Genomic DNA, 24,858 nt, shown 5'->3' with positions numbered 1-24,858 from the left:
ATGTCAAGACAAATTAGTCTAAACACAGCAAATGAGAATATGAAGAAATACTGTGTTTGGGAAAGTGATTTTTTTAATTAAATTTTGGAGTAATTATTCTTCAAGTAGAAAGCAAGCATCCACAGAAAACAATGTTAGATGTAATGCAGCTCAAGACAATGAATTCTGAATGCAGAAAGCACACCAAAGTGAAAAAGTACATGCTGCCTCATGTTTAGAGACTTGTCTTTATATCAAAGACACAAACAAAGCAGGTACCAACACGTAAGGTCCTTTATGTTTCTATTTTTCAATATAGTAATTTTTTTTCACACTTTCTGCCTTCTGTCAATGCCCAACAGCCATTTAAAACTATTTTGATGGCATAAACAAGCTGCTTTACTCTAAAGCAGAAATTCCTTTATGCCAAAAGAATAGCTCGTTTTCCATATGGCTCCTTCATGGAGGGTGGATGGAGCACAGTTGTTTTTCAGGGGCTGATCAAAAGAGCTGAGATTTTACATCACTGTTATTCCACAGGAGTGGCACGCTGCTATACCAGATATGACATTTCCCCCCAAGCCAAAGCTGTTCCTGACTGCCAGAACAGCCAGATGCATGAACATGTGAAAGGGTACAACATTTGGGTAACTGCATTTTTTTTTAATCTTCATGAGGCAAAATTGGTGTGATTAGTCAAGGACTCATCCAGAAAGCTCTGGTTAAACCTGGAACTAAGGTACCAGAAATCATAACAGCCTGATGCCACGCATGTAGGCTAATGCCATGATAGTATTATCATGAAACAATGGAGCCAGTGACAAGAAAATGGTGTTCCAGTTTTTGTCTAAAATGCACGTTACATCCTCTTTCTACCCCACATGGACATTCACTTTCCCTTTCTTCCCATTCCTCATGGATCACATCAGGACACTGCAGGTTATCCTGCTTCCACGTTGGACAGTGCACGGTCGCTCACTCCACCACGTACCAAAATTCAGAGATTGCATATGCCTTGACTTCCCTTTCCATGCCTCTGACTGGGAAGTTAGGCACAAAAGTCTGACAGAAGAACACTTCTAACTCTTCCACATACTGGCTGTGCAGCCTAACCCTTAAAGTAGGTTTCTCCTAACTGGGTAGAATAGCACTAATGCACTCCTGCATGTTAAAAAAACAAGAGAGAGGTGCCTGAAAGGCAGAAAAAAAACATGGCAAGCTTATCGGTAAATATACTAAAGTTATTTTCAGTTACAGTCACACAGCTCATCTTATTTCAGAAGATAACCACTTTAAATACATTTTAAAAACCCTGGGTAAAACTTCGTTTACAGGATTACAGCAAAAGTCACTGCCAAATACTTTTAGAAGAGGTCTTGAAAGTATACCCTAGAACTGTGTAGCTCTCAAAGGAGAATTTAATCACGCTAGAGGTTATAACATCCAAAATGCCTTCTCAGACACCAAAGCATGCCATTACAAGCCTGGATTTAACTGTTTATTCTCCTTTCAGTTTTGATTTGGTTCCAGTGAGAACTGAGCATAATAATTGGACATTTGCACTATCATCTCAGTTACTTTTTCTGTATTATCTGCAGAACCTTCTTAAATTTCATTATACAAGCATCTGTGAAATACGTGTTTAAGGTGAGATTAGTAACTGTGCAAAGAGTACATTCAAATACCAAGTACTGTGTTGGTCACTAGAGAGACTGCACAGCACACTGGACAGGGCTCTGTCAATAAAATGCTGAATACAGAAGGTAGACAGAAGTCTACAACTACTACTGACCTTGCTAAGGTAAGGGACCAAAATTGTGCCTTGACGTAAAAATGTCTCGGCTGGCTGTTTTCAAGAAGGGCTGGGTCCCCTCTGGGTAATTAATCACTGTCTAGGTAAATATTTAAATAGCTGTGGAAATCTGTACTATTTTTGATCTTCAGTTTCTATTCTCAAGAAGCCGTAATGAAAAATAGGCCAGAATTATTCAGTTTTCATAAAGTAATTAATTAAATAAAGAAAGCCATGCATTTCTCTGGATTGTTCATGGGTCTACCCAGATCCTTCTGTAGTAAAAAGGATCAAGAGGTACATATGACTTCTGCAAGCCAAGCTTCCAGAGACAGCTGTATTAAAAGCATGAAAACAAACTACTCAAGGATTGCCCTCAAGTGTGCCTTGAACAGGTCTTGCGTTCAAAACAAAAAGCTAGAGCTTCCAATATTTCATTTTGAAAGGAGTCCCTTAGTTATATAGCTCCTGGCAGGCAATACAACCTTCAATTTCTCACTAAAGCTTTGCTTGTCCTTCACATAAAAACCCACTGTTTTGGGGCCATGGGGATTCCTTTAATATTGAACTGCTACAGCAGTTAATGCTTAACATACATACAGAGTAATAACGTTCCAGTTGCCTTGCAACCAGAAGCTCATGAAAGAACAAGATAGACTTAAACAGAAGTCTATAACGATGACAAGTAACAAGGAAGCAAAGCCACACACGCGCACACACCAATACTTCGTATGCCCTACATTTGCAGATAGACTGAAACTACAGATAAGATCTATCCAGGTTAAGAGGTGAAGGTAACAAAATAAAGTAAATACCCCGAAGAACTAAGTCACAATGAAAGGCAACACCAGTTAATTTAAAACTGTATTTGATTTACAGAGAAAAAAGCATCTTTTTTCCTCCCTCCACCTCTGCGTGAAATACTGCTTTGAAGTACATGGAGTCTTCACTTAGTAAAAACATAAGCTATTACTTGAATCACTTGTTTGGTTTTTAATTCATTATTAATTCATGTCAGTAATTAACGTTCCTGTTCTCTCCTCCCTCATGGCTGATCCATACACACAAAATCCCCTGCTTCTCAAGAGACGTACTTAGCCAGCTGAGAAGCATTGAAGTTGTACAAAAGTAGGTTAAACTTTATTTATTGAAGTTTTTAAGTAGGTTACGTCTGTCATGCCATTTGCTAAAGAAAAAGTATGTTACAGACAAAATTTACACTTCTACATTGCTTAGCATTTGTAGTATTTACGGTCCAATTATAAAATTTCTTGAATTTTCAGTAATAATGGCTACCATTGTTTCCTGGGAATGTTTCGGTTATTGTAGTCGTTCCTCTTACACTGAGTAAACTCATGCTGAGTGTATCAGAAGAAAGCTGAAACTGAATTAAGTACTTTTCCTTAACCAGAACTTAGTGCCACAAAGCTGTTTACAATGCGTAGACAGTAAAGATAAGATAAGTAATGCTATTCCAAAAAAAAAAAAAAAAAAAGAAAAAAAAAAGGCACAGGAAACTAATACCACTAGTTATCTCCCAAACATTAATCATTGTTTTCCACTCTTTACTACCAGAACTAATTACGCCATGCCTACAGCAACTGAACCTAGCCTGGCTAAATTGTCTTTTGTATAGTTTGTTAACGGGGCTTAGCTGAAAAAGGGTTGTGTCTACAGAGAGCGGAATATGAAAAGTGGTTAGGAAAGGACATTGCAACAGAAACTTTTGGGACTACTGCCTTATCATGTCACCACATTGTCTCCCCCTCCCCTTTCGTTTAAGGCCTTCATTTCCTGTGATCCTACCCCAAATTGTGCAACTAGGACTAGAGCAGCAAACAGCTTTGTTCTTCCCCTCCTCTGAAGTGCAGGTAAGTACTCAAACATGCTACCTAAATAATACAATTCCTGCTGCAGAAACTTTCTGCTTGAGAGTCAAGATGGAAAAGGTATCATTACCTAAGACTTATGGTGATCTAGTGCTTATCAAACTCCCAGTTGTCTCACATAAAGCCTTTTTTTCATTCACCATCACAGCAACGTTACTGATTTTGAGTGCACCTTTACCTAGGGCAGGGATGTAAGTACATGTACCACAGCTAAAAGTAATCCTGATTTCTCCTTAAGAATATTTCACTTTTGTTTAGAGAGGCCACTGGTCTATACGCTTTCTGGGCATGAAGAAGCTCAGGCATTCAAACTGAACTGCCCTTGTTAATTCTATAACAGCAAATGGAAATTTGAGCATTTGAGGTACTGGTAAGCAGTGTCCACCTTTCTGCTCCTAAAATCTTTGTGTTCTCTCCTCCTGCTAAGAAACAGATTGTAGATTTAGATTTTCAAGCTTTTAAAATTATTTCCACCCGCAGATGTCAGATCCGTCCTAAAAAGTGTCTGATCCTTCTAATGAGTCTATGTCACGAATAATTCTTGTGGAAGCGTCTAGCTACCTTTAATGGACATGATTTTATATATACTACCATACGTGCACATAAACTTACCTACTTAGATCTACACTTGGCAGACAACAGCTTGTATAACTTCACATACATGCATCAGTATATACCACTGTTTAAATCACTGATTATATATTTAGGGCTCTTCCCTCCACTTTTTGTAAATCTTTGATTTCATGTGGCTACAAAACATGGAGCACCTTCTCTGCTTAAGTCAGCTCCCTGTTCAACAGACCATTTCTCTGCCTCTTGCAGATGAAGAAGTTCATAAGCCATCCGAGACATTGCATTCTTCATCTCTATGTTAAGTGCAAGTTTATAAACAAAAAATCTCAGCTTGGATGTTTGGAAAGGATGCTGATTCCTATGTCACTTCTCTCCTGTATTTGCCCAATGCAGACTTTTGACTGTAATAAATTATCCTGCTCTGTCTGAAATAGTGCCTGTTCTACTTCCACTCTTTCCCCTTAGCTCTTAAGACCTTTCAGATGGAAAGAGAGAGTCCAATGAGGCAGTGCAGAGCTCAGACAGTACAGTCATATTAGATTCACAAAAGCTAGCAATGAGCAGGGGGAAAGACACTGTATTTGCTTAAGCAGTGCAGAAGAACCAAACAGAAGTTGCCAATGGCGTTTGTTGTGTACTTCAAATGTCAAACTAAAATTTAAAGGCAGAGAAGGATTAGTAGTAGGTTAGATACCATGCTAAGTGGGCTGTTGGAGGCTCAGCTATGTGTTTAGTCTGCCTTGTGTTGCAAAACAAGCATGATACAAGCCTAGTCTGAAGTGGGACTCAGGAACAAATGCATACAAGCAGACTTCTCTAGCCAGCACAAATTTAAGGCATAACCAAGCATGAGAACAGAAGGTTTCAGACAAAGTAATCATGCTCAAAAGCTCAACTCCTCCCTCCTGCCTAAAGATATCTTATTAGGCGAGCTGATGTTTATTCTCTGCAAACATCTCATTATACCCTCAGACTATCACAGCTACCAAACCACAATTACTATTCAATTTAAAGCAAGTACTATAGAGTTGGCAGCAGCCACTGCAAAGTAACATGCAGTTTAAAGAAAGCAAATCCTTCTACTTGGATCATGTCAGCATTCAAGCTTTCCATATACTCAAGATTAATGCAGACCTCCAAACACCACTGTGACAGCCCAAATACACTCCTGGAAGTTAAGGGACTTAAGTTACAATCCCAATAGGCAGCCCTTCCAACCTCGTATTCTTCCACAGGCAGATCTGTCAAGTAAAGAAGACCTAATTTGCATTTATTCAAACGTCAAATTTGGAATTACTTTAGAGTTTGCTCGTCAAGCGAAATAAAAAGTTAACAGTTGGCCAATCCTTCCCGCAGAAGTTGGTTTTAAGTCCCGTTGAAGTCAAGTGACTAGAAATTCTACTTTGTTTATATACTGACAAATGGCCGAGTCAAAGGATTTGTGGTGTTTCAGAGCAATGTTGACATTAGTGTAACAAACACGTTAGTCCCTCACCTTCATTAGCACAAGTTTGTAGCAAATGTCCAACCATTTGGAGAGAAGTTATTTATTGCCAGCTATTTGATAATCTTGACAAAAAAAATGAAAACATGCCTCTATGAGTCAGTGAAAAATCCACATAAATTCATTTTAGCACAACTATTAGATAAGAGCTCAGAATATTCTGTTCAGTGAACAAGAACACAATCCAACTTCCAAATACACATTTTTCTCTAGCTTGCCATAAGCTTAGTCATCTTCTGGAATATTTAGTAAAGCTTAGTATTTTAGTCTGCATGTTTCCAAGGAATTACTAGAGAACAGTACTGTCAGAACTACTTATGGAAAATATGAAGTCATCACTCATGTTTTACAATTTATGTAACAGGCGTTTCAAGAAGTGGCTAAACAGAAAAAAAATTGTCTTGAATTTTACAGACACCTTAAGGCAGTACCTCCACAGTTCTGCTATCGCCAAGCAGTATCTGCATGCACATGAAGGCTGAGTCACTTCACTCATCCTTCCCAACGTGGTAACTAAGTCATTGTTTCAAATCAATTACTTTATGAAAGGGAAAGTGATTATGCCATAGCAATATCTCATAAGAGGAACAAGATTAGAAGGAGAGCTTCCCTTTTCACTTAATAGTCTTACTTATTGGCAACAGAAAAATAAAGAAGCATTTACAATGGAATTAAAATTTAGCTGTAAAGTGTGTTTAGGAACCAGTAAGACCCTACTAGAAGGCTCCAACTTACTGTGAAGTAACTCATTGAATGAGTAACACTTAAAACATACAGAGCTAGGAGGTTTTTAAGATAATAGAGAGTGGAAACACTTCTTCCTACTATCCCAAAAAAAGGGTTTGGGAAAAAAAAAAGTCTTAGCAGGTAAATTTTTGCTTCATAAGCCAATAAATGCTAGAAAGACAAAAACTGCAGCTAATGCAGTGACGGAAACAGTGGCTAATACAGCTTTCAAAAATTCCACTTGTGCGGGCATTATACAAAACACCAGCAAACTACTCACTTTCTGAGGGAGTAGATACTCACTTTCTAAGCAGAGATTTACTTCCTTTCTTCACCTTTCCCTGGAAACTAAGCTCATTTTCCACAAGCTGAAACACAGCTATGGCCTGTTTTTCCCACACTGAAACAGTAGTAGCACAACTGATTTCCAGAGTAGACAAACAGTGCAGGAGGCATAGAGATCATTGCTTTCTACGGTACGCAACAGCAATGACAGTATCAGTGCAAGGCAATGAGCTAGAGCTGTTAGCACAACAGAAAACTAACCTACCTGTATCTAAGGGTTTTTCATAGTAATTAAAATAGTGCTCTCTCTCTAGAAATCAAGGTGTAACATTCAGACATGACGGTGACAGATTTACTACAGCTTGGAAACATTAATGCCTATTTAAATATTTTAAACCTGTAAATCCTATCTGTTCTAGAAAATCTCTTTAAGAATGAGGTTTCATTAGACAGCTGTAGAGATCCTGTCCACTGCCACACAATTTTATTCTGTTCCTCCCCACCCTTTCCCCAACACCTAATGAGGTGATTCAAGTCTTGAAACAGAAATACTAATCAGTTTAACCAAGCAAACAAATAGCTTTCCCCTGCACCCTCTAGACAGGTTAGCAAGCTGAACTGGCTCACCCAAGGATCAGATGAATACCAAAACCAGTGCAAGGTAAGATGAAGGTTTAAGGGATGGTCCCATGTGTCAGCTTGCCACCACTAAGCTCCCTTGAAGTTTCATCATAAATCAACACAAATTTTGGACAAGTTACAAGCATATGCTCAAGTGCTTTTACAAACTAATGCTGTGAGGGGAGTGCTTGAGAAGCTGTCACGCAAGTTCAAACAGATGGCAGAAGTGACCAGGGCACATTTAGGTGCAGAATTCAACAGCCAAACAAACTTGAATTTCAAAAGGCTCACGCCACGGCACTCACCTCTGCTCCACAGCTGTTCCTGCATTCTTTGGCCTATAACGCCCTCCCCTCCCAATCGTGATAACTCACTTGTGTCAAGTGTTAATTTGACCGGCATATAAATCATTATCCTAATACAATTATTTACAAGAACAAAGTGCTCATTCAGAAGTTTTAAGCACCGATGTAAATCTCTTCCCCATTTGTGGCATATCTTCTTTCAAACTAAACCCTCAGGAATGGAGATTCTACCAGTCTATGCCCACTCATTGACACTGTAACTTTATTTTGAGAGACTTTTTCTCTTTCCTTTAATGAGCAGGCTACAAAGACCACAGGTATGAGCACATAGCATCGTATGCAATTCACCAGCTTCTCTATGCAGAAAGACTTGTACCATTTTTCACAAAAGACAGACAGGTCTCAATAACTCAGTTTTACCATTAGTGTGAATAGCCAGAAACCCCTGAAGGCTGGGGAGCATGGTTTATCAAATAAATGAGTGCTGTAGAAAGATTTAGTATTACAGATGCATAACAAAGGCTCCCCCTCAAACAAACAAACAAAAATCCACCAAAACAAAACAAAAAACACAGAAGTGAAATCAAAGCATGAGAAGCATTGGGAAACAATAACACTTTCCAGCTGATAAAGATAAAAGTAGAGAAGATTTTAAAAGCATGGTGCTAAAAATGGCAGGGATGGCGCTAGAAAACACAACATTCATCTTTCCTCGACCTGTCTAGTCAGGGTAACTGATGACACTCGGAACTACCAAAAAGGATTGCTAACCCACACAGTTCATTTAAGACAGGGCTGAGGCAATGATGAAAAGACTAGGTTAGCAAGACACTTAGGCACATCATAATTAAGATTGCTTTTCTCTATATTTGAGCACACAAACCCATCTTTCTTCTAGAAGTGTGCTATAGTCACTCGGTTATTACAGAAAGGTAGTAACGTACTAAGATCTCATTAACATTAGCTGCTTTTTGTAAAATTAAAGATGCTCTTTGCAGATAGAGGACTCTGGAACTTTAAACACTTTTGTACCTGATCACCCCATTGCTGTCCTATTCTGCATAGGACAAGGAAGACACATACATCATCTTTTATACCGGGTATTTTTTTGGAACAGTGAAGAGGTACCTCTCCACTTCTAGCAAGGTTAGGCATCATCATGGCAAACACTACTGCTCCATTCAAGGTTTCCCACCTCCCCAAACTCTTCACGTGTAACACTATAATATCAGATCAAAGTCAGCGCAGAGGTTTTTGCTTATTCAGCTGACTTAACTCATTCCGTAAGAAGGAGGAATTTAATCACCACACTGATCGCTCACCCAGGACTGTTTCTTCAGAGCAGATTAGCAATCCTGAAAGCACTGATACACTTTGCTGACAAGTCTCTAACCCTCAGAAAAAGTCACAGGAGACAAGTTGTGAGATTATCCCAAGTGCCTGACCTCTGGCAAGCTATATTGCACTTCCATCTTTATTTTAGAAGACTGTAGAATTGAAAAGCACTAATAATTGACTAATACTTTGAATACATCTCAAATAGTTTAAGAAGTCTTGGCATGTTCTCTCACGTCTCCCCTTACTTAATTGGACTTTCCCATTGCTTTTCTGTGAAATATATTACTGCTTTCATCTAAACTCTGCAACCTTCAGCAAGTTAAGCACCTGGAAGTAACTGGCTGACCCCATGGCACGCTACTGTCACAGGCACTCACCCACAGGCGACAAACAATCCAAAGGTTGCAATGTGAGAATCTTTATTTCCTGTTGTTTGAGTCCAAGTTCCACGCACCTTTCAAATGATGCAGCAAACTCATTTCCAAAGTGTGACTGAGCGCAGCCACAAGAGCTCGGTGTAATTGAAGCAGTTGAAGGAAGACCTGCTGAACGGTCATTTCAGATTTGTGTCTGATTTTTGTCCCAGGTGGTTCACTTTACACCATTACAGAGAAGGGAAATGCATGAATTCAACTGCTCCTTGAACAGAGGTCTGTCTGCGTTCTCTACCATGCAAGTAAAATTGCCTAGCACGGAATGTTATCGTAGGAAAGCTGATGTTGTAATACATTCAAAGAATCTTTGATACACTTTTCCCGCTACCCTGATGGAAGTGTTGGTAATTAAACAAAATTCAAGAGCTCTATAAGCTGTTTCATTCAGACTCCTCGACGCGTGTCTACTCATTTACCATCAAGATACTATAGACAGTGGAAAGCCATGTCTGAAAAGGCTCAGTAGACTTCAGGGAGTACACTTCAGTAATTTGTGGAACAGCTACAGCTCAGCTGACAGCACTCTGGATTTTCAATTGTCTGTGCTTGAGTTCACACGATTCCCACAGATGGCAAACTACGGGTTGTTTTTTCACTGCATGACTTAAGACCCACCTACCTATCCATCCCAACGTGATTAATTATGCTTGCTGACTCTGCAGATGACTACACTGTCTGAAGACTCATTTTTATCCTTACTTGTGTCTACTCTTGAAGTGATGTAAAATCCTTCCCAAATCTTACATATCTAGGTGCCTGAATCAGATGTGCTTTTTTTGTTGTTGTTGTTTTCCCCAAAAGGATCAGAAAAATGCAAGACCTTCAGTAAAAGAGGCTCATTTTTTGAAAATGATCACTATAATATAAATGTGGCTACAAGGCTGAATTACAGATGTGATATACAGGTAATCAGTAATTATAAAGCAGATTTCAAGTTGCTAACACCTGTGCTTGTCTACCAGGAGCATGTCCATAAGATACATCTATGAGGAAAGCTCCAAGCCAGCCTCATGCCAACTGAAGCTTCAGAAATATTATTTCCACACATTTTATTTTCTAAAACTTAAGTATGTTGCTACATAGGAATGGAAAATGTAGTTTTCTAGAGCATGAATCTGGAAGACAGTATTTTTCCTTAACTGATAAAAAATTTCCTTGAGAAATAAACCCAAGAACGTATGAATTACAGAACCATGCTGAAGTTGCAAGTTGTAAGTATGGCCAATACCCATTTCCATAGGGAAGACAGACTGCTTTTGGTTCATATTTGTTACCCAGCATGCTACCACATCATATGAAACACATGTGCTGTCTAGGGTAATTTACTGGTGGCATGTAATTGGAATCATTTTGCAAGGGAAGAGTTAGTCTTGATGACACTTTTTGGATCACATACACATGGTTTGGCTTGAACTTGATCCAACTCATTTTTCAAAGAATAAAAAAAGTAAAAAAACTCAAACTTCGTAAGTAAACTTATGCTTCTTTGGATACGTTACAATGAAATTAAAACAAATTAAAGCAGCTAATTCAACTCAACCAAAATACTAAGTACAGCTAGCTGGCATGTTAGTAGAGTACTGTGTGTACCTTTGATCATAAACACTAGAATTCTCAAAATGAACACAAACCAAGCTGCTGTGCCAATGGTCTACAAATGATTTGTCCTGGTTTAGTTTCAGATAATAACTTGATCTAATTGTCTCTTCTGTAGAAGTGACAGCATGCACACAATGTGCAACATTTCCACATTTAAACTGAAGAAAAACTACACATATAAGGGAGATTTATTGAAGACTAGGGAACTTGGAGAGGTTAGAACACCACTACTTACGGAATAAGCCACTTATTTTTCCAAGGTTTTAGCAAGTCTTTCAGTCTAATTAGACTGACAACTACAGTAGTTGCATGAATATGTATTTGATTTAGTTAATCCTTCAACTTCCATTAACTTTTTCTTTCCAAGGTACATTTAAATTCCGGGGATTACATAGTCCAAAATATCTAAGTTATTTTAGCAATATTCCCCTTTTTACTCAGTATTTATCTCTTCCTGTTATCAGCGTTAGACTGCCAAAGAGACTTTTTACATCCTTGCAAAGATAAATGTATAGGCATAACTTCAAGAATGGAGTAGTTTGTAAGTGAATGAGCAGCACTCAGAGTAAGGCAGCAATACACAAGTCTGGGCTGTAGTCTTTCACTATGCTTTTTTTTTTTTTTTTTTTAAATATGACAGAGCTAGAGCTAAATGCTTTTGCTTCCCCCTTTTGGTAAGTTGAAGAGAACTCATCTAGCAAGATTGCTTCACATTGAGAATTTTAGAGGCTTCACATGACAGGGAAACACAGAAGTGATACCACTGTTCTCTCAGAGCTGGATACTAAAGATCTGCTGTACAGAAGGACCTTCATATCACTGACCTCAGTGGTGCCTGACTTGCATTGCCTTGCCCCTAATCCCCCACTATGAGTCCCTATTCAACATTTGACTCTAGAAGAATTTCCCAAGAACTATGCTGATGTATAATATTAATATCTACTTATTCAGCAGTAGCTTTAAAACCTTATGTTCAGGAAGAATAATAGGTACAAAATCTCAATCTGTTCTGAAGTAATTTGTACAATAGCTTTTCTGTTCTGTGCTCTATAACACAGTAAGTTGGTACTTCACTTAAAAGCTTTATTGCAAAACTGTAAGAACAAACAGAAGTATTTTTTTTTTTTTGCTTAAAATTCATTAAGCAACAATTTAATCTTGCACTAACTTAACACTCTTAACATTTTTTTTAGATCTGGATTCTGACATATAGGAAGAGAACTCTGTGGTCTGCAGAAGTTCAGTTCCAGTAATTGACAAGTGCAGCCAAGTAACTAATTATTCTCACAACAGACTGGCAGGAAAGATACTGTTACATTACAGCTACAGTTTTATGCATCTGCAAATTATAGTATAAACCAGAGCTGGCTTGTTTCAAACTGAGAATGGATTTTGTCCCTGTGTTTTCAATATCAGAAGCATTTGAGTTATCACAGCATGAAATAACAGGTTTTTAATACTGCAATGGATTTTATGCTGTGGAAATTGCTACATGATGCAGTGGCGACATGTTTATACAGAACACACATAGGAAGGCTTACACAAATCATGGATGTCAGCAAAATGGAAAGCATCTGTTTAGGCTGTGGCATGCTGCTAAAGCTCTCCTTACTGCCAGTTTGGGATACGGTACACAGCCCAGTCAGAGTCCCCACAGCAAGCCAGTGGGACTTTTGTCTTGCTGTCTGCTGCAGAGGTTGGACAGCCTCTGGATCATACATGTAGCTGGTAACACAGAGCAAGTTTGGTTCACCTGCACTCTGCACAGAGAGCAGGCAACCCGCCTCATTTCTGAGAGTTCAGGGAGGACAACACCATAGTCCCATTTGCCATTTTTAATATAGAAGCACATGGAGGCTTGATAAGTGATCAAGGAAAAAAAAAAATCCTGTATTATACAGGAGAAGAAAAACAAGATCCAGGAAGCACAGACACTGAAATACAGAGCAATGTTACATGGAAGATCCTTGTCTTTATGAAATCCATTTACAGCTTTTTGGATGAAACACCCTCCAAGAATACTTAAAAGTCTACATAATACTCCAGAGCATTCACTTTGCTTTTGGACCACCAGTTTAGCTGACACGGAAAAGTCTAGCTGCATACGACTTCACACATCTAGACACATTGTTTTATTTAAGTCAGCATTGACTTGCAAAAAAAAAAAAAATTGGCTTCAAATCAGCTGATTCAGATGATACCTTATGAATTAAGTATTTTTTATTTTTTTAAATAGAAGTCCACCCACTGTTGGTCAAGCCAACCTTTTCTGGGATCAGGAAGGGGAAGACTAGGAAAAAAGCTTTGCCAGCAGCAAGAAAATAAATAAAAGGAAAAAGCAAAGCAGGACACAGGATCTGCAGGAAGCATACGTATGAACAGATCCTCAAGTAAATATAAAGGGTGTTGACTGCTCCTTAGAAACTTATGCCAAGACATGAATTTTCACAGTTCAGATCTAACCATACCTTTTTGGATTTAAAAAAAAATTAAAGTCACTTTACACTAACATTTAGAGATGAATGAAACTTATGGAAAAACAATCAGTGATCCTAGACCAAGTTTAGTTTTATATTACTGTAAAAAGACAGAACACACAGGGTGCTTTATAAAGGTCTCTGAAACAATGTTATAAATAAGTGTATGACTTGGGCCTGAAGGAAGAACAGCTGGAAAATTTAGGATCCTCCCATATTTTAATTCATGGTGATGTCATAATTTAGAGTTCTTGGAAACTTTGTCAATTCTGCTTTTAAACCACATCAATAATAGTCATTAAATCTAGTGTACATCTCTGTTTGCTTAAGCATCAGCTTAACTTTTATAAAGGGGAACATGCAGAACTTTTAGCTGTTGTAGGAAGTCCTATGAGCATTTTCATCACTTTCCAAATTGCCTTAAAACATACTTTAAGGTTTAGGAGTTTCTAAACACAATCTCATGTGCATTGAAGTTTAAGCATTCTCTCAGCAATGCTTTACAATACATTGGAAAAAGACTGCTCTGCCATTAAGTGTTTCACAGAACAGATTTGAAGGGGGCTCCTTTAGGGTTATGAAACAGCTTGAAGCCTCCACATTAGAAACCCAGGTCTGATAGGTCCTTCTAAGTTTTGAAGATGAGGAATTATACAGAATTTTATTATCAAAAAGGTAAGAACAGACAAGAAAGCTCAAGTTGAAGTATATTTCAGATTGCCTAATCCTTTGATTGTTATGCAAGTGTATTTCATAACCATATTTGAAGGACCAAAGAACAGTTCTAATACTAACAATAGGCTCGATCTGACAGCTAATGCTAACCCAAGTGTGCATTGTGCCCTCCTTCGACATAGCAATTTATATAACTCCACACTACAGTGAGCTTCAAAATAAAACACACAGGAAAACAGGACTTAGGTAGAAAAGAATGAGATCAGATAACTTCTCCTTAATTAGTAACTGCTACTTACAAAGACAGTATCACCTCAGAATCCACTTTAAAGGTTTTTCTTACTTCTACTGGCAGCCCCAGGACAGAGCTATGAGGACAAATACGCAGAATTCCTGAAAGAGTGTTTTTGGCTTGATTTCTTGAGAGATCTTTTGCCTTTCCTCTCAGCCTTCAAAAGGAAGGGTTTGCCTCCAAGGCAATTTAAGCAAGATTTCCAACAGATTTTTTAATAAGTATTTTTTCTCCAGAAGTGTTTAAGTTCACTACTGTAACTATTATTAAAACAGCATTTTAAAGCTACTGACATACTAGTATAAAGCTACAGGAGGAGGGGAGTGAAGTCATTCATTAACAGTAACAACCTTTAAGCAGATTCAGAGGTTACGGTTGCAAAAGACTTCATGCCCAGGACTACATAAGAGGGCATGAGATTTTAAACTCCAGATTCTAGGAGGACATTGTTGATTTAGGGCTATTTATTAATAATTGTAATACCCACCATTCCTGCTAGACAGAAAGTTAAATTAAAGAATAAGAAACCTGCAAAGTAGCCAGCTTGCAGATTAAAGGGAACAAGTGCAAAACCCAAGAAGACAGGAGTTAGGCAACAACAGTTAATTTCCTAAAATTAAGTGACAAAAAGGGCAGCATAAACAAGTTTATATTTACCCAGAAATGTGCGTGACAGTTGACCATCATGGTCCTCTCGATAAGCTCATCGGGACACTCCAGGAGATGGTGCCCGGAGACCACGCCGGCGTTGTTAACCAGGACGGACACCTCGCCAACCTCTTTGCGGACCCTCTCCGCTGTCGAGTAGACATTTTCTCTCTTGCCCACATCGCAGGTGTACGTGTAAACCTGCAAGCCGCAATGGGGCAGCGCATCTTTTTCTCCATCTACTAAGGAACACAGACAAGAGAACAACAGGAGCCTTACTTGGGTTCCAAGAGGCAAACTGAGAGTTGAGCGGAAAGCGCGAGCCGGCTTCCACCGGGCTCAATAAACTTGGGCACAGCGGTGCCACGGGGAAGAACGAAGAACTCAGCGCTTGGCTGTCGCTGCCAGGTTTGAAGGACGCTCCGTGCCCTCCTGGAGCTGCCCCATGCCCGGGGGGGACCCTCGGGCACGGCGGCTGCGGGAAGGGGGAGGGAAGGGGAAGGAAAAGGGCACAGGTGAGCTGCGGGGGACATCATGGGGGACCCCCCTGCTTACCTTTGGGTGCGCTGGCGGCCTCGGCGAGCTCGCGGTAGATGTGCCGCACCATGCCCGCCGTCTCCTCGTTGCTCTGCGTGTTGATGTCCCACAGCACCAGCAGCGCCCGGCGCCGGGCGAACTCGAGGGCGAAGAGGCGGCCCAGGCCGCTGCCCGCCCCGGTGATGAGGCACACCTGCCCGGCCACGCTCTTCTCCTTGGGCCGCACCAGCCACTTGGCGGCGGCCAGCACGAAAGCCCAGAGCACCCGGAAGGTCACCACGAAGAGCTCCAGCAGGATGTTCATGCTGCCGGCCCCGAGCCCCCGCCGCGCGGCTCCGACACCCGGGGCCGCCCCCGCCTTCGATCAGGAGCCCGGGACTGGACTGGACGGGACGGGACGGGACGAGCCGCCCCGCACGGAGCCCGGCACCGCCGCCCCGGCCCCGCACAGCCAGCCCGGGGAACGAGCCCCAGCACGGCTCCAGCCGCCCGCCCCGACCGCCCGCGGCCCCGCTGCTGGCAGTGAGCATCTTGCTCGCTCGGCGCCCTATATAGGGCGGGCCGGGCGGGCGGGAGGGCTCCTCCTCCCCGGCTCCCCGGCCCTCCCCCGGGCCGCTCCGCCTTCCCGGGACCCCCACACCCCCGCCCAGCCCAGCCCAGCCCAGCCCAGCCCCGCCGCTCGGGGGCCGGCGGCTGCGAGGCGGAGCTGGTGCCGGTGTCCCCCTCCCACCCGCCTCGGGGACTACATGTCCCGGCGAGCACCGCGCCGCCCGCCGCAGCGCCATCTTGAGGCGAGATTCGGGGTGCGGGGTTTTGGGGGAGCTGACGGGGAGATGGAGGTGCGGTGGCGTGGGTCTGGTTTCTCCTAGAGAGATCTGGGTGCCCGCGTCCTGATCTTTTTTTTTTTATATTTTTATTTTATTTTATTTTATTTTATTTTATTTTATTTTATTTTATTTTATTTTATTTTATTTTAATTTTTTTCTCGATGGAGAAAGTGAAATCTCTTCCTTAAAAGAGTGCAAAATCTTTTCTGTGCTTAAAGGGGACTTATAAAAAAGATGAAGGGCGACTCTTTGCTCGGTCAGATAATGACAGGACAAGGCGGAACTGTTTCAAACTAAAAGAGGAGAGGTTTAGATGAGGCGTTAGGAAGAAATTCTTCACTCAGAGAGCAGTGAGGCCCTGGCACAGGCTGCCCAGAGAAGCTGTGGATGCCCCATCCCTGGAGGTGCTCAAGGCCAGGCTGGATGGGGCTTTGGGCAGCCTGGGCTGGTGGGAGGTGTCCCTGCCCATGGCAGGAGTTGGAACTGGGTGGTCTTTAACGTCCCTTCCAACCCAAACCATTCTATGAATCTATAATTCCTTATGCTTGAGATATTTTAAGTCTTTTATTATCTCTTTGTGAGCTGATAGATTTTAATCACCCCATTCATTACAGCTTTAACGAGACCAAATGATATGAGCTGCTGTGTTAGAATAAAACAACGCTATTCTACGAACATCATCCGGCACCTCTGTATGCAGGCAACAAATAACCCCAGCAAATGCCGAACGCCCTCAGCCCGGCTGCCCGCTCTTTTATTACCACACCGAACAATTCTCTGCTACTCCAAGTTCTGCCACTTTTCCTGCATACGTACGCCAGGACTATTTCCTCAAAGGGCAATTTTAACAACGTATGTAGTAAGAAGCAACTTTCTAAATTTAAAAAAAAAAAAAAAGCGACGTGCCCCGCCGAGCCACTCAGGCACTCCCCGGCAACTCCTCCCTCCGCGCCGCTATCAGGCAGCTCCGCGGCCACCCCAAAGCCGGGGTCCTGCCAGCGCTGAAAGCCCTGCCGCGCAGGCGGGAGGCTTTAGGCGGCCCTGCGCATGCGCCCGCCCTCTCTCTTCCGGCGCTGAAGATGGCGGACAAGGAGTGAGTACCCGCGGCGCCTCGCTGCCATCCGCCGCCATCCGCGGCCGCGGTCTCCTTTGGGCTGACGGGGGGGCGCTGCCCGGCCGCGGGGGCTCTGCCGGCACCGAGCGGGAGGAGTAGGAGGGTGGGGAGCGGCGGGGATGCGGCCGCAACCCGCCCCGTCGCTTCTGCTGGCGGCGGTGGCTGCCCCGGTGGCCTGTGGTGAGGTGGAAGAGAGGGAGGGAGTCGTTATTGTATTGTAAACGCTGGTATTGCAGCTTTCGAAGCATTTAATAGCTTTAAATTCCGGTAAGTTACGAAGCTACGAAATAAGGCTTTTAGTTAGAGCTGTATTTTTATTTATTTATTTATTTATTTTACTCTTAAAGTGTTTGTTGAAATGTTAATTAGCCATAATCGGCGTTCAGAGAGCACATAAGAATGTTAGGCTTCCTTGTTTCAATGTAAAAGGTGATCCTTTTAGGAGGCTGTATTGTAGCTTGATAATAATTGAGCTAAGTTACATACAAACTGGTTGGAGGCTGTGGGGCCTGCGTGTACATCCTGCCTCTTTGCGTTGGTATTCGTAATGTGCTGCTTTTTGGTAGTTTAAAAGGAACTTGCCTTTTAAAAGTACTTTCTTTTGTCGTTTAGAGCAAAGAAGGTGCCTTCTGTACCAGAAAGCCTCCTGAAGAGGCGGAAGGCTTATGCAGCTGCAAAAGCCAGACGTCTGAAGAGGGTGTTGGCTCAAAAAAAGGTGAATGTCATGATTACTTAAATGGCTGTTGTCTAGGCAGGTCAGAGGAACGCTACCACTGGTCATATTAAAGCAACGAATAACTTCAGAGTATTTACTTAGTTTTAGTACTTTAATATATAGGTCTGAAATAGTACTCCCCCATATCAAGATAATGTATAATACGCCAGATCTGGGCAGAGCAAAGGCAAAGTGTGTGATTCTCCATAAGACTATGGTTAGTCAACTGTCTCAGAACCATTGGGTATCCGGAGTTGGAAGGGACCTACAGAATTATTGAGTCCAGGCTCTGGCTCCTCACAGAACCACCCAAGAATCAAACTGTTTCAGAGCATTATTCAAATTCTCCTTGAACTCAAAAGGGTCTTTGTAAAGATAAATACTGTGTGATAATACTTATAAATATTGTTCAAAATAAAGCACTATCATGATGTGGCAGAACTGATAGTTATTTTAAAGTCCATATTGCAGATGATCCTGTAATCTGTGGTAACTGGGGAGTTTGAAAATAGGCTGTGTTATTTGAATCTGTTTTTCATGTATTAAAAGGCATTATATAGTCTTAAGCGATGCTTGATTAATTACAGTTCCGTAAGGCACAAAGAAAAGTCATCTATGAAAGAGCCAAAGCTTACCACAAGGAGTACAGGCACATGTATAGGCAGGAGATCCGCATGGCCAGGATGGCCCGAAAAGCCGGCAATTACTACGTTCCAGCTGAACCCAAGCTTGCCTTTGTGATCAGGATAAGAGGGTAAGAATTAATACAGATGTAGAATAATGCGTTTTTATTTTCATAAGCACTGAAAATACCCTTTGTAGTCACTTGCATGTTTTGAAGGCTTAAATTTTCATAAATAAATCCAAGCCTTCAGCTGGTTGCTTCGAAAGTTACTGACAGTAATATTTTGGATGCACTATAGGCTTAAATGTAAAATCACTAATTCTGAGCATGTCTGCTGCCTTAGGAATCTTTTTTTTAAGGCAAGACTGCAAATATACGCAGACTGTTCTGTTTCACTTAACTTTGAATGCAGCTATTCTGTGCTGAATGTTGTCAGAAGTGCTTGTTTAACTGTGCTTTGGTGAAAGAGTTAAAACTAATAACTGTATGCAGGAGAGCACAAGGATATTTAGTTCTACGCTGTGTATTTTTTGTTTCAGTGTGATTCATGGTGTTAGATCTGCCTTAATACTGAAATACATAGAGATAATAAATAACATAATAATCTTGCTCTGTGGAATAGGTGAAATAGTAATACCTTTAAGATGGGACAACAATACTGTTTGTTTTCTTTTTACCTGTTACTACTTTGGTGATACCTGTGTTTTCTGGGGTACTGATAATTGAGTCTCTTTCTGCGTTCCCTAGCATCAATGGTGTCAGCCCCAAGGTCCGTAAGGTGTTGCAGCTTCTTCGCCTGCGTCAGATTTTTAATGGCACATTCGTCAAGCTCAACAAAGCTTCTATCAACATGCTGCGGATTGTTGAACCCTATATTGCATGGGGGTGAGTGAAATAGTCAATTCCGTCAAGTCGGGATACAAATATTGAGTATCTTTTGCATTTTGCTACCCCAGATGTGCAGGTTTTCCTGTGTTCAAAGTGTTCTCAGTGCAAAGCAGGGAAAGTACAAGGACACAGAAACACGGTTAAGGCAGTGCTTGCTATGATCTTGCAGTAGGCTCTTGGAAGTGCAGTATGAGTAAAGTTTGCTCCTGTGTTGCTTTTATGTTTATGCTTGGGACATGCTGAAATGATCTTAAATTATCTGTTGTTTAAAACTTCATTTGGAGTGCAGTTTGTGGAATTTAAGTGTTGCTAATTTTTACTCGACTGTTTCAGTTACCCAAACCTGAAGTCTGTGCATGAGCTGATCTACAAGCGTGGTTATGGCAAGATCAACAAGAAGCGCATTGCTCTGACTGATAATTCCCTGATTCGGAAATGCCTTGGTAAGTAGAACTTTGCTTAAAAACCAAACCTGTTTTGTTGCATTTGTATGATTAGTGTTAAGTTGTACAGCTGTCTCTCCTTATCTGTCTCTGGAGAATAGTAGTGATTAGTTAATTAAATCTATCTTGGTCTTAATGCAAAGCACACTGGAAGTAACTTTCATTAAAAAGTATAAAAACTCAAATGTCAAGAATCAAATTCTAGGATTTTACACTTCCAAATGTTTACTGTGAACTTGACCTTTAATAGGACAGTAGATCCTTCAGTAAAGAGCTTACTTCATAAAAGCAAAATACAGCAGTCATTTGTCAGGAAACAGACTGATCTAGGAGGCTCCTCTTTGGCCAGTCATGCTGGGAATAAAAGCAGATCTTTCTTGTTTAAATCTCAGATCAGACTGTCATGTTTGTTTTTTTCAGACTGTAGAGGTACAAGCATTATGGTACAAGGATGTACCTTTCTAGTATCGTATTTTACAAACAGTTTGCTTGTAACATGTCAATGAAGAATCTAGGAGGGCATTAAGAAAATGCGTTACTATGTTACTGAACAGCATAAATAGTTGAGTGAATTTCCCTGAGCTACATGTAGTTAGTATTTAAGTATGTTTAACTGCTGTGTTCTTTGAAGAAAAGCTTTATTATCCTGAGGTCCACTAGATAGTTATTTTCTTGTTCCTCTTGCTGCCTCAGGTACAAATATCAAATAGTGTTGAGTTAGCTGCAGCTGATGAATTTTAATTGGAAAAGTTGTTCATAGGATATCTAGATAAAGTGGATGCTTTCTTACTTGAAGTTAATCAAGCTAAATAGGTATAACATCGTTACTAGTCACTGGTAGTGACTGCGTAGCTCTTCTGAAAACAACTTTTCTGAATTTTAGGAAAACTTGGCATCATCTGCATGGAAGATGTGGTCCATGAGATTTACACTGTTGGCAAGAACTTCAAAGTTGTGAACAACTTCCTTTGGCCCTTCAAGTTGTCCTCTCCTCGGGGTGGAATGAAGAAGAAAACGATCCACTTTGTGGAGGGTGGAGATGCTGGTAACAGAGAAGATCAGATAAACAGACTCATAAGGAGAATGAACTAATGGTAAGATCTTACTTTCTAGTTAATAGCATCCCCTCTTCTGTCTCTGGTATATAAGCTGAAGCTGTTAGTGGTTGATGATTCATGTTTAGTATATATTCACTCATGCTTGAGTGGTACTTAGAGCAGCCTAGATACTTGTGAAGGAGTTAAATCTTGTTTACAGCTGATGCTTTCATGACCTGTAAGCATTCCTGGTAGTTTATTTTCCATTTCCACTGATAACTTGTTTCAAAACATTTATGTTTTATGATGGTAAGCCTTGAGATTTTTGGCTACAATCTTAAGTCATTTATGAATTCTTCATATAATTGAAGTCTATGTTTGTAAGGACAATATTCCTCCAGACCGTCTGATTTCTGAAAAAAAAAAAAAAAAAGGTTTGGGATAAACTAAATTCTCAACTTAAGTCACTTTAATGGTCTGAAGTTCCAGCTTTTTTGATCTTTATTCAAAAGAATTCAGTTGAAGTTTTTGTTAAGTAAGATTGTCATTTTGAAAGTCAAATTTGCCCATTTGACTAAACTATCCTTTAGAAATGGGAAAGTGAAGTTGACACTTGACCTAAAGCAATTTGAGAGTGACAACTGAGTCCTGAAGTTAGTATCTGCTTCAAACAATGTCATGTCTTCTATTGTCACTCCTGCTGTTCCTGTTCTGAGAATTCTGTGCCATTTGATGACAAAACTAAAACTTTTTAATTAACCTCAGAGTTCTCAGACCTCCCATTGATTTTTTTTTTTTTTTTTTTTTTCCAGCATTCTTGCACTAAACTAGCTTCAGTGTTGCCTGAATCAATTTTCCATCAAGGATAAGTGTCTTTTTGTTATGACAAATATGCTGGAATTTAAGAAAGCTTTGTTTTAGGATGCTTGGAAAAAACAGTGAGCAAAAGCAATTTTTCTCAAACTGATTCCTCCAAAGGCTTTACTGCAGAAATCAGACATGTTCAGTTTGCTTAAGAATTAGTAACTTCCAGAGTTGGTTAATGCTGCAGCAGGTAGTCATGAGACTTCAGAGCTTAAAATATGAATAGAAGCTGTTTGGATGATTTTTTTCAGAAACTTACCCTTCTGCAGAGAAGGAAGCCTCTGCTTTTTCTCCTTAAGCCTTTTTTTAATGGTTTTGTTCAGCTCAGTCATGTCTACTCCCTGTCCAAGGACCACCTATGAAATAACTTTCCATTTGACTGAGTTGTTTTGTTGCAGCAGAAATATAAAGCAGGCTATGCTCCCATTCCCCTGAGCTTCTTACCTATTCCATTTTGTTTCTGTGGGTGAAGCAGTGGAGTTCAAAGCACTGATTACATGGCACGTGGAAAGTTGGTGCTTGAGGAAAATCTTTGCTTACTGGTGACAGTGTTCCCATAAAGCTATATAGCTCGTCTACAGGAAGAAGTGGGTAATTTTGAGAAGCAAAGCTGCTCAGTGTTCGATGCCCGGGGTGATGTTATGTTACTTGTGCTAGCATTCTGTAGAAATTTTGCTGCTGGTGGCACAAACTGCTACACATTCAGCGCTGGCAGATGCTTCCCTTAAGAGTCTTGATAAAGATTGAGCACAGCTATTTTCACTGCATGTTCCTATGTGGTTCTTGAGCACTAGATGAAAGCTACTGTATCTAATTGAAACTTGGCAGCTCTTCAGACAGCGTGGGTCCTTTTCCCTCCATTGATAAGAATCTGAAGTTTTCTAGTGGTCTTCAATTTTTGTGAGCCTTTCCATAGGAGGTCAGTTTCTAGTTGACTATTATAGTGGCTATAAACTCCTATGACAAGTAGTATGTTGGCAGAAGAGTTAGGAATACTTATGGCTGTTTGTATTTTTTTCATTGTACTTCTAGCTCAGAACCCCATGTAAGTAGCAGATAGCAGGGCCTAACCACATCTGTCAGTTTTTAAGACTGGAGCTTGTAGTTTCTTGTTTCTGGCTTATAAGCACTTGTTCAGCTTGGACTGCAAACAAACATTCTTCTGGTTTAAAGCTAGGGTGCTGATTGGTCTTGTCTCCTGCACTTCCACTGTAGTTATTTTCCTGCTGTTCAGAATTGAGTGTGCTTAAAACATGAAGAGCCTGTATGTAGAGAAGAGAAGAATGTTATAGCTTCTGCTGAGGTTATGAAAACTGGAACGGTAGACTCAGCTGAGGTAATGGCAGTATTCTGGGCACTGTCTGTCTGAAGGGCCATTTATCTGAAGGAGAGTTACTCATTTTTCTCAATATGTAGATGACTTCCTGCTATTTGTCTCTTTGTTAGCAGTAATTTCAAATAAATTGAGTCCTTCGTCTAGCTTGGGAAAAAATCAGGGCATACTGCTTGATTTTGATTTTTTTTGGACAACTCGTAACTGGCAAGATACTGAATTCCATTAGCCCTCAAACAAACTTTAAAAGGAACTTGTCTCAAGTTTGCTTTTTGTTTTAGTTCTTGTATATAAACAGACCCTGAAAGAAACTTGCTGAAAACAGGGTTACTGCAGAAGGAGTTAGAGTATGTGTAGTACCTCAGATGTCTTCAGATACTGAGTTCGTTCCTGCTAAGCTTTTATACAAATAGAGAAATAGGTACCAGTAATTAACAATAGAACTGTTTTATTCTGTTAGTTCTGGCATTGGAGATCAGTGTTTTGAGTAAAGAAATGTCTTGCACACAGTAACTTGTACGCTGACTGGTGAAGTTTTAAATATGGTGAAATAGTCAATATTTTCAGCCCACATTATAAATGGAAGTGTATGAACTCTTTGGGTGGCCAAAGTAGTTTCAGATCTACATGTGTCTAATGATGTATATATTTTTTTCCTTTCAGATTCAGATGCCCAGCTGCAGTCTTTCAAAATCTGGTCTGTTAATAAAATCTTGCACAAAAGTCTCATCTCAGTAGTTGTTTTTATGATGCTTTCTCACAGTGGTGTTAGTTGTTAAGTTAAGTTTGGGGTAATCTCTTTCAAGTTCTAAATGCCTTCGAATTCACATTATACAGGTAATACTGTTTCAGCTTCATTTGGTGAAGGTCCTGGGCAGGCAAGGGATTAGTTTTTGAGTGCCAACAAGTAATTTTGTTGCTTTAAACGTAGAGTGAATTAAGAGCTCAGCTATCTGAGCTGTATGCTGTGGGGGATAAGATTTGTACTTCTAGTACACTAGAATATAGTGCACTATAGTGCCCTAGAAACTTAATGTGAGATTTCTGTACATAGAGTCAAGGTTAGATCAGTTCTTAAGATGTTAAGATCCTGATTTTAACATCATAGTAATTACTTCAAGCTCTGAACAACTTAAGATTTTTTTTTTAAACAAAAAAACTCTGCCAACACAGTTTCTGTTACTATTTTCATTTTTTTCCCCTTACACACATTCTACTATACTAGCCTCTTAGTAGAAGAGCATTGCACACATGTAGTGAAGCAAAACAAATGGACAGCAAACTTCATATGCAAGGTACAAGCAGAGGATAAAAGATTGTCTCCTGAAGTTACACTCC

At 40.5% G+C, this 24,858-nt stretch overlaps 2 protein-coding genes across 3 annotated transcripts in view; one reads left to right on the top strand and one right to left on the bottom strand.

Moving 5' to 3' along the window:
- The window catches only part of RDH10 (retinol dehydrogenase 10), a 29,936-nt gene extending 13,756 nt beyond the window's left edge, over positions 1-16,180 (bottom strand). The window contains exons 1-2 of one of the 2 annotated variants that reach the window (XM_082753363.1): positions 15,693-16,180; positions 15,147-15,379 (exon numbers count right to left, since the gene is read on the bottom strand). In XM_082753363.1, coding sequence (XP_082609489.1) covers positions 15,147-15,379; positions 15,693-15,978 — 519 coding nt within the window. In that variant the 5' untranslated portion in view covers positions 15,979-16,180. The remainder of the gene's footprint in view (positions 1-15,146; positions 15,380-15,692) is intronic. The other variant, XM_082753364.1, reaches the window with a different exon arrangement.
- Positions 16,181-17,395: 1,215 nt separating this feature from the next.
- Positions 17,396-24,249, top strand: RPL7 (ribosomal protein L7). The gene is made up of 7 exons (XM_082753117.1): positions 17,396-17,594; positions 18,228-18,330; positions 18,918-19,084; positions 19,703-19,840; positions 20,177-20,286; positions 21,170-21,380; positions 24,184-24,249. Exons 1-6 carry the CDS (start codon positions 17,581-17,583, stop codon positions 21,376-21,378), a joined length of 741 nt encoding a protein of 246 aa, XP_082609243.1. The 5' UTR covers positions 17,396-17,580; the 3' UTR covers positions 21,379-21,380; positions 24,184-24,249.
- The last annotated feature ends 609 nt before the right edge of the window (positions 24,250-24,858 follow it).

The sequence above is a fragment of the Aythya marila genome (genome assembly GCF_965140915.1).
Source record: "Aythya marila genome assembly, chromosome: 2".
In the NCBI taxonomy this organism is placed as follows: domain Eukaryota; kingdom Metazoa; phylum Chordata; class Aves; order Anseriformes; family Anatidae; genus Aythya; species Aythya marila.
Note: the sequence above shows the minus strand (reverse complement) of the source record. Positions and strands in the feature narration are given on the sequence as shown.